The 11,027-nt window shown below is 33.1% G+C and overlaps 1 protein-coding gene across 1 annotated transcript; it reads right to left on the bottom strand.

Moving 5' to 3' along the window:
- Positions 1-9,806: 9,806 nt before the first annotated feature.
- Positions 9,807-10,520, bottom strand: LOC132295828 (F-box/kelch-repeat protein At3g23880-like). Its single transcript, XM_059794101.1, has one exon. It carries the CDS (start codon positions 10,518-10,520, stop codon positions 9,807-9,809), a length of 714 nt encoding a protein of 237 aa, XP_059650084.1.
- Between the last annotated feature and the right edge of the window lie 507 nt (positions 10,521-11,027).

Below are 11,027 nucleotides of genomic sequence, written 5' to 3'. Positions count from 1 at the left end.
TAATGGTAGTCACACATAGCGGGAGCGAAAACATGAGCGTCTGTATATTAGGTTTAAATAAAATTATATCAGGTCATGACATATATTTTATATATTTTTATTTATTTCATATGCAAATATATTCGTGATTATTTATTTCATTAATGATATATGTAATAAAGATGCTAATTTTTTTTCACTAATAGATGCGTAATTTATTTGTAATATTCTCTAATTGGGAAGTTTTTTAATAATATATTTTCGAACATGTATAATTAATATATATATATATATATATATATATATATATATATATATGGTAGTTTATCAACGCCATAGGTACACTAAAATTTAATGTATATATTCAATAATAGTGTAAGTAATAAATGCATATATGGTAATATAGGTGTTTCATATTACTCTAACAAATTTAGCTATATAAAGTAAATTCGTATGCACTCCCTCCATCCCACAATAGAGGTCCATATTTAGAAAATTAGAGTTTTTAAGGGGACATGCAATTAATACATTGTCCCCTTTTAAAATTATCAAATTGTCTTTTTTAATTTAAATATATATAGTTACAAAGTTTGAAATATTTTAAAAAAATAAAGGACAATGATGGAAATATAAAGGAAAGATACTTTGACTTTTCAAAGAAGACAATTAATTTGGAACATGTAAAAATGAAATAATGGACTACTAATATGGGACGGAGGGAGTATTATCTTGAAACGATAGAAAAAGAGAACAATTTTTTATTTATTTTTTGATAAATATAGTTAATTATTTGAATTAGAATTTTTTTATTAATTTGTGATGAATTTATGATGACATAGTTGTTGATTAATTACATTTAATCAGTTTATTATTTCCATGGTTACTGTGATAATAGGTCAATTTGCATAAGATGAATAAAAACTGAACCGTTAACCGTACTCTCATATTTGAGTGTAACACTTGTCTAAGGTTTCAAATTGACTAACACACTTTCATTCTACAATGATTTATCTAGACCCTATGTATCAAATAGTTAAAAGAAGTATAAAGCAAGTTGCTTTGTCAAATAAGAAGTTTTTAGATAATTAAGCCCGAGACTGGCACCCTTATGCTTTAGAAAACATTGTATGTATGTGCCAGCCAATTCTTGTTTTTATTGTTCAGCTAAACCGAAAAACAGAGACTGTCCTCTCTTAAACATCATCCAATACATGCTTGAAATTAGGTCAATTGGCATTCAAACAATAAATCAGATGGATAAAATTTAAAAGGGAGGGAGAATAACAGAGGGAAAAGAAGGGAGACATAGATGAAGAACCAACCAAGGTGAGGTTTCTGTTGGCCGGAGTTTGAAGCTGTAGTCATCTTCGCCGACACAGAGCAGCTTTGCGACAAAGATAGAGAGCAGCTTTTTCAGTTTGAGAGGTTTGTGTTGGCCAGATTTTAATTCAAAGAGGCGCAATGTAAAAAAATAAAAATTTATAATTTAAATAAGAACAAAAAAAAATTACATACTATGTACATCGTTAAGAAGTAAGTGGCCAAAAAAAATTAAGAAGAAGAAGAAGAAGAAAAATGAGAAATTTGAAAGAAAAAAACAAAAATTAGAATTTGAGCAAAGAAGGAAAATTTAATCATTTTTATTATTATTTTTTTAAAGAAATCAAAGGAATAAAAATAAATAAATAAATTAAAAAAAATAAATAAATAAATCTAGAAGACAATTTTAGAAATTTAAAATTTTAGGAGGCATTATATAGGAAATTTTATTATAAATGTACAAATTAAAATAAAATTTATTATATTTTATAGTGGGCGGGACCACCTGCCTGTAGTTGTCTTCCTCGCGGACAGAGAGAAGCTCTCAGTATGAGAGGTTGTGTTGTAGTCGTCTTCTTCGCGGACAGAGAATAGCTTTGCGACAGAGACCGAGAGAATTACTAAGTTGTTTCGCGCGAGAGAGAGCAGCAATTTAAGAGTTGAAAGAGAATTATCATCGTTAATCTTATTAGGGTTTGACAAAAAAGGATGGTTGGTTGTTTTTTGAAAGTTGGAAGAGGAGAGATACACTGTCCCAAAGAAAATTAGCCAAAAGCTAACAGGACCAAGGTTAGAGAGGCCCAAAAGACCAGCAGGCCCAGTTGGCCACACAAAACAAAAGAATGTTGATCAAAACCGTTACAGGTGAAAACAAATTTTCCGGTAAACATGGAGCACTCTGCCTCCAATCTGCAAATTCATCATGCTGTGTGAGCAGGTGGTTTTTGGTGGAGGACGAAGGATTTCCACAGGCAAATCCCATTTAGCTGCAGTTCTTCTTGGATCCTTCATGTCCTAGATCCTTGATGTGAGAAGCGTAGATCTCACAGATTCCAAAGTAATGTGAAGGAGTGAGTTTGCAAATATGGATTTCTTTTGGAAGATCCTGCTATTGCGCTCATTCCATATGTTGTAGACGAGGGAAGCAAGGCACATTTTGGAGATTGAGTTACTATCGCAGATTTACCTTTCCAATGGAATGATGCCCAGCCAATAAATTGCTCCCATGAAGAAGGTGCAATATGGAACCCACAGCGTGTTTGAATAAATGTCCAAAGAGGTTTCACATAGGGACAATTGAAAAACAAGTGGTCATGTGTTTCCGGCTCACCACCACGGAGGACACATAATGTGGCGCAAGGTTGTTAAAATCGGGATTCTACGTAGAATCGTTTTGGGCTTCGTAGAATCGGAATCGTAGAATCGGATCGTGAATCGTAAGATTCTACCAAATTGTAAAAAAATAATTGAAACTAACTTCCTAAACAATAAGATATGTAAAATATAACCAAAATAAGACCAAAACACACCATATTACATATAACTTCAAATCTCAAATCCTAACAATATTCGAAAGTCCGAATATAAATAAAAGTAAAAGAAAATATTTCAAAGTTTGAATATAAATAAAAGAAGATGTAACACAAAATTGATCACATCATTCATTTTTTGTCCTAGAGTTAAGGTTCTATTTGATATTCATTTCCCTCTAAATATGATACACATCACTAGTTGAGGTTAGCTTCCAAATCATGACCCTACTTCTCTTTAATTTTTGTTTCCAATTTAAAGATGCCCAAATTAAAAAATCTTTCCAAAGAGTTAGGGCATATGTAGAATCCGCATTTGTGGTGGAGTCCACTTCGTATGATTTTGGAATATTCACACTGATGAAACAAATGTCTATATTACAAATCAAATTCATTTTGTCACATACTTTTAAGTATTGCAATGTTACACTGTTCCTTCTTACTCACTTTTTTTTCTGCTTATTTTTCCCTTTCTATTAATTTTTTCAGTTTCATAAATAGTGATTTGTGCACTCATCCTCTGCACTCATCCTCCGCACTATTAATTTTTTTAGTTTCAGAAAATCACTATTTCAGTTTCATAAATAGTGATTTTCTGCTTATTTTTCCCTTTCTATTAATTTTTTCAGTTTTAGTTTCTATTAATTTTTTCAGTTTCATAAATAGTGCTAAAAAATAGTGATAAAAATTTAAATGGCCAGGTAAAATTAAAACAAAAACAAAAGAAATTGGAAAAGATAGTCAGAAGACTCAGAACTTAAAATTAAAACTAAAATTAGACCATTAATGCAAAAGATTATCAAAACATGATGAATAATTTCTAAGAACAAGTAGATAAAAGGTTAGAATAATCAAGGAATAATCAAGGTTAGAACAATCTTAGAATAATCAAGCTACGAAGGGTTATAGAGATTAGAAAAAACTCTAGAAATTTCTTGATCAAGGAAGAACATACCTGGCCGAACCTGCAAGTTGCTGTATGGATTCGATGATTTCGATCTGCTCGTTATAAGCCTCTGCACTGCCGCCTCCTTTCAGTCCTCACTCCTCTCCTCTCTGAGATAAGGTCCCCGTTTCTAATATTATAATAGAGTAGGTTTTGTATTTTATGATTTATAGAATAAATAATTAAATATATAATTTAGTAAATTTCTATACAAAATTTGGGCCAGGCTTTGGCCCAAACAACTAAAAGAATAAAGGCCCAAAGACCAAATAGTATAAAAGCCCGCCCAAACACACATTTTGGTAGAATCGGTAGAATCGTGTAGAATCGTACGATTCTACGATTCTACCAACGATTCTACCGATTCTACCCCCGATTCTACCAATTGGGCGATTCTGATCCGATTTAAGTCGATTTTAAGAGCTGAGTCGTAGAATCGTGCGATTCTACGACTTAGAATCGCGATTTTGATAACCATGATGTGGCGTCGCGTTGATGTGTGCTATGCATCGCCGATTTAATGTGGGGAGTCTATACTGGATTGCCACCCACAGTGTGAATGTATGCTTGGGAATGGAAGGTTTTGACCAAACCATGCGAGTCCATGGGAGGGTGGGTGAGTGGTTGTTAAAGTGTTTCATTCTTGAGGCAACGAAGAATAATCCTGGGGAGAAGGTTTCCAAATGAATTTGTCTTCTTTGTGAGTGTTTGGGTTTGGGAGGGATTAACTTGTAAAGAGAAAGTTAATTAGTTATCAACAGACCTAGCCTAGCGGTACCAAGTCATTATTTCTTAAAGAGATGTCAGTGGTTCGAGTTTCAGTGGAGGCATGTGTATGTGAGTACCCAATTGAAAAAAAAAAAAAAAAAGTAGTTAATAATAGGAAATTTAATTAGTTAATAATAACAATATAATAGTTTACATGAAAAGGAAAATCTAATTAAAGAATAAATTTCTGTATTGAAATATTGAAAAACAAGTAATTGTTTTCCTTGTACTAAATCCCAACTTCCCTATAAAATGTGCATTCACTTCTACTATTGATAATGAATAACTAATATGTGTTGTGAATAGATACAAACTGGAATTATCAATTATGAGGATTTGGTCTAAGAACAATTAATTTGTGCAAAATAATTTCAAAAATGTCTATCTTCAGTCTTCTCCTCTCTGCACCTCCACATAGGAGCAGCAGTATTCACGGATGCCGTTAATTAATTTGCTAGATTCAATAGTGATCGGTTGCATGGCATAGTATTAATTGTTTGATCGCAGTGAAAGTGCTCAGACGGTTCCATTTCATATCAAATTACTAAGCTCTAAAATATTTTTCAGAATATATTTTTTTATTTTTTGGTGTTTAGTTGTCGTAAAATATTTACGAAAAAAAAATATATTAAAATTTAACAAAAAAAACTTATCCATAAATTTTCGACAAGTTATGTTACATGCCCTACCTGATGGATTCGACCTCAATCTCGACGTAAACTTTTACCAAACACCGACAAAGTAAAAATAAAAGAATATTTTATCTGGAAAAAAAAAAAATTTTAAAAGAATATTTTATATGAGATTTTGATTTTTTTATTTTAATCAAGCATTAAAGTTATCATCTGGTATAAGATCACATAGAAAGGCTAAATTTCAGCTAAAGTTCCTCTGTACTGTATTCAGCCTAGGATGATCCACAGTTTATCATATAATGAGGCTTGAATGGTACTAATCCTCGTCATCTAATTAATACAATAACGTTAGTGTTGCAACATGCACACACACACAAAGTGACATTTAGATTGAAAATGAGAACAATAACCTCATAAGACCAGAAAATGGGAACTCTGGAGTCATCGGAAAAAGAAAATAACATGATTCTTCTATAGAATTTTTAGAAATTCCATTAAGTATATTAGTGTGTTCATGTAATTTGTTTGTCTCTCTCACCTCGTCTTTCTAGTTTTTACTAGTATGAAGTTTCCTTGGCTGCTTTTCTTCTACATCCTTATAGGCCTTCCTTCTCTGCTGATTTGGTCCATAACACATTGTAAATACATGGATTGAACACAACAAAGTTGCATTAATTCGTAGAGGAGACTTCAAATAAACTATACTGCCCAATACAAATTCCAATGGTAAGACGGCATCAAAAGCACTGCACGACGAGCTTTATCTTCAATATTGTTAGAAAAGAATTTGATTGAATATCAATGGTTAATAAATTCACGCCATAATTGGTCTTGCACTTTGCAGCAACCCTGGTGGCCACCGTAGCAATGGCAAATATATCATTCAAAAAGAGGAATCTGATGCAGATTTAATTTTGATACTTACATAAAGCAGTAGACAGTAGACACAAATCTAATAATATGACAAAATAAGTAAATAATTTATCTCACCACAAGCTATTTCTTTTTTCTTTTGGATAATTCAAAAAAAATTGTGTTTTGGTGGTGGCAAATGCCAAAAAGGTGGAGTCAAACTCAAGTTTTCCAAATTAATGGATTTTTATTAAATGTTGACTTGGACATGGAAATTTATTGTAAATTTTCTTTTGATTCCCAAATTGCCCATCCTATTATTGTTGTAAAATTATACAACTACCCCTTACCAACTTTACTAATTAAATTCACAATTATATATCTATATCTGGCCATTACATATCACCCTTTCTCTTTGATTTTTATTGCTTTTGTTTATATATTTTTTCCCCTGAATGTGTGATTTTTATTCAACAAATAAAACAAATAAACTACATGAAAAAAAACCTTAGAAATAGGACCAAATGAACATAAGTAGGAAGAATTAAAAAAATGTAATAAAATTAGTAATACAAATATAATGAAATCATCAAATAATCAGCACATAGACACACAATAGTAATGAATTTTCATAATAAAATAGGACAACTGACAATTAAAATTAATAGGACAGTTTTTTTTTTATTTTTTTTTATTTTTTTATTACAACTAATAGGGCAGTTTCAAACAAGCAATTATGCATTCCCAAAAATCTAATTGGACAAATATGTGACGTTACCGATTTTTCCGTTTTTCTAATTTCTGGAATTTATTTGACTTTCTAAATTATTTTAATCCTTGTCTCGTTTTGCGTGCCACGAGGGCCCCAAGGGGCGTTTTGGTCAATTGTTGAGCCGAGGGTTTTAGAAGAGTATTTTTTTATTCATTTTAAGTCAATTAGAAGCGACGGTATCATTTTTAGAATTTTTTGAGGTCGGGAACTTCTTTCTGCTTTCTCATCTTAAGTGAGGGGCGTTATCGGCATTTCATATGTGTATGTGTATATTTATACATGTATGTATGTGGTATTAGTGGTATTGATTGGAGGAGGATATTTTATGGCAAGGTTGAAGTTACAAAGGAGTTCAAGGGGCATTGTTGTCATTTTGACTCATGGAATAGTCTAGAGAATTCTAGAGACATGAGGTGGCTTCATTCTAGACCATTTCCTTCCCTTTTTCCTTTCATTTCCAGACCACTGCCACAAGCTCTTTCTTTCTCTATTTTCTTTCTCTTTCTCCATCTATATTGCTCTTTCCCTTCTCTTAAAGATTTGTTTATGCTAGAGAAGATTTGGTTTAAGCCATAGTTGGCAAATTGTAGACCATTGCAAGGGCTACGTCTTAGTACATGTATTGCAAGCTTTTGGTGGGATTTAAGTTTGGAGCTTGGAGCTAGAGTCACTATCTTGAGGTAGGGGAAGTTTAACTTACAATTCCTATGATTTTAGTGAGTTCTATGTATTTTCTTACATGATTACTTTGATGTTGTGAAACATGCTTAGTGTGTAAATTTTTGTTGTGATAATAAGCATGAGATGGTGTTGATTTAATTGTTGTGGGTTGAGACTATGATGGATTCTTATAATTGTGTCAAGCATGCAAATTTCTATATGTGAAATTGTGAAAATATGACTTACGTGTTTAATCTTTATGCTTGGATTTTTTTTAATATATTAATGATGTATATCATGACTTGTATGTTGAAGAACGGTAGCATGTTATGCATAAGCTTGGCATGGTGTGAATTGAGGGAATGAAGTTTTGATGTGGGAGAGAAGGTTGAGAAGTGAAGTGATGATTTGTGTTGTGAGATAAGGTGAAGTTATGAGGGTTTCGGTGAGATTGGGTTGCAAAGGAGAATGGGGCATTTACATTTTTACGCGTGATTGAATGCTATTATGAATTCACAAAATTGGTGTATGATTGTTATGCTTCATAACCCCATGATCCCTTTTCTTTGATTCCCATTCTTTGGTTGTGGCTCACGGGATTTTTAGGACTGTATTTTAGGCTTACTCTACTAGCTGTTGAGCTCACCCTATCATTATTAAGATTTTTCAGGGATTGAAGATGAGCCGGTGAATAATATGCATCAATGGATATCAATGTAGATAGGACTTCATTTTTTTTTACTTATACCAAAGCTATGTAAATTTTGGCCATAGAGGCCTTACTCTTGTATTTAATTCCTTTGAAAATTTGAATAAAATGAGACTTTTGTAATTCGGTCTTTAAATGATGTATTGGACTTGTATTTGGGAATGCAATTAAATATAATCTCACAAAATCCTTCTTGGTGCATTTTCTTGGAACGTGTGATGTATCATTCAAAATATTTATTACCAATATTGTTACCGTATTGGGTTTTGAATTGTATATAAATACGTACACGTGCAATGGTTATCAAAGTTGGTGTATATAGGACAGTGGGAATTGTCAGTGTGGATAACCCAAAACCAGTCGTGTAGCGTGAACCAGTCGACATGTAGCGTGAACCAATCGATGTATAGCGTGAACCAGTTGACATATAGCATGAACCAGTCGACGTATAGCATCCTGGCAGACAGATTGTCACTGTACACTTCCCAAACCAGTCGACGTGTACATCCCACACGTCGACCGGTATCTCGGCAGTGGGTATCATTACTGTTCATGTCCCAAACCAGTCGACGTATGAAGCATATACGTCAACCGATTTCTTTTCGTATGTAATTGCTATTTTAAATTCTTAAATTACACTTTAGTACCCAAGTGAGATTACACGTAATTATTTTATGACCCAAATAAATACAATAATTATGTTTTGACCACCGAAAAGACCCGGATCTTATTTTAATTATTATGTGATGCAAGTAAATGGCCATTTTACCCTCGGAGTCGCAATTTATTGAATTATGGCAAATTACCATTTTGTCCTTTTTGGACCTTGATATTTAAATTTAACGTGAAACGACTGTATTACCCTCGGAGGTTTATGAGACGGGCAAGGACCAATTTAATGATCCAGATCCATGAGGAGCTAGGTCGTTACAAAATAGCTTGCCAATGTTGAATCAACTCATGAATGGTGTGTCTGATGAATAGTTGTTCCCCTACCAAATTCATACTTCTAGTCAATTTTTCACTTATATATATATATACTCCCATCAATTTCTCATTGAAATTTCAACCCCTTTTTAGTATATAGTTGCAGTTACATATATATATATATATATATATATATATATATATATATATATATATATATATTTGGTCTTATAATATTGTCATACTTTTTACCTATTATTTTGATATATTTGTGATATGTAGAACTTTTCTCCCAAGAATCCTACAAGGAATCAATGGTTCTGCCAATCTAAGAGAGATGGAGAGAGAGAGAGAGCAAGGGCAATCAATTAAATGGGTAGTTGGGTTATTTCGCAATCTACAATTGAAGAATTAAAAGAAGATTTACAGGAAATTTTCATGTCCATGTCACCATTTCATAATTCTCCACTAATTTGGAAAACTTAAGTTTGACTTCATTTTTTTGGTATTTGACCACCAAAACACCATTTTTTTTAGAATTATCCCTTTTCTTTTTGTGCCGCTAGCTAATTCACATGGTTGATAATGGAATGGTTGATTTCCATTATGGAGTGAAAAAAAGATTTTTTCCACCATCAGGTTGAATGAAGCTCTCCGCATAAGAAGCTATATCCTTTAACCATATATGGATTCCTAGATCTTTACTTGTTTAGGTCTCAATATTACAAGACAGCATATGGCCCTCGTGGTTTTGTAGTAACAGTTCACCCCTCTTTCTCAAGCCTAGCAGCTTGGCAGGTGTGTCATGAAAATTACCAGTAAATCGTTTTGTCCAACAACTCGTTTTGCCACACTCCATTGTCCATATGTCCCAACACTTATCCAGATGATAAAATATGAAAAGATACAGTGATTCCCGTTCCCCCAAAATTGCTATTTTCGGACAACAATTTTTAACACCATCTAGCAGCATTACCTCTTCAAAAACTTCATCACCCATTTCGAAACGCACAAGCAGCAAATAACAACTACCCTCCCAAGTTTCCTTTATTGCAACCCAATAAGCAACCCCATTGACAATCGCAGGATTCTGATTAAATAAATAACATGAAGGGGCAACATCAATTCTTCTCCAAGAGTCAGTGCTTAGACTATAAACGTCAATTAGCAATTGATATTTGTAGGGTTTAATAATCTTATACACCAAGCACCAAATTTTCACAACCCTGTAGGCATTAACTTTGGGGTGGAACCCAAATGCCAGACAGATGCTATAAGAATCCAAATCGGAGTAGATAATTCGAGATTCTATATCTGGAGAATTTGGGAGGGTCTTTAGTTTTCCAAGTGATGGGTTCCATAAGTATATGGTGTCTGTCCATTCATTAGACAAGCATATGAGTCCATTACAGGAGCCGTGCATCCGTAAAGATTCTTCGCGAATGTGTGAGGGAAGCTGCGGCTCAAAATACTCGCTAAAAGATTCATCAAGACCAGATTTGGAGTAGCTGAGTATGAAATTTGTCTTTTGGCTTGAGGTTTTGAGATGTGCTTGAATAAAGAAAGGGTAAGTGATTAGAGAGTTCCATGATTTGCAGACTGACCTTAAGCGGAGTAGTGATTTTACCGAGAGTCTGACCAGAATCTGAATCAATATTTCTTGAGGGAGATAATAAAGATTGGAATTTGACTCTGCCTTGCCATTTTGTTTTGCCTTAGATTCGCTCCTGCCATGTGGGGTTAATCAAAACACCTGTGGACTCCTAGTCTTTATGGAATCGTGTTGGAGTCGCAGGTCAAGTTGGGTTAGGTTTGGATTTATATTATTATTATTATTATATAGGATTTCAACAAAGTATAGTAATTTTATGGAAATTAGATTTCAAAATGTTTAGAATGAATGGAATTTTAAAAGAATTAGGATTTGTTG

This window comes from Cornus florida, unplaced genomic scaffold (genome assembly GCF_030987335.1).
Source record: "Cornus florida cultivar Cherokee Brave unplaced genomic scaffold, ASM3098733v1 CherokeeBrave_3.0.0_Hap2_Chr02, whole genome shotgun sequence".
Classification (NCBI taxonomy): domain Eukaryota; kingdom Viridiplantae; phylum Streptophyta; class Magnoliopsida; order Cornales; family Cornaceae; genus Cornus; species Cornus florida.
Note: the sequence above shows the minus strand (reverse complement) of the source record. Positions and strands in the feature narration are given on the sequence as shown.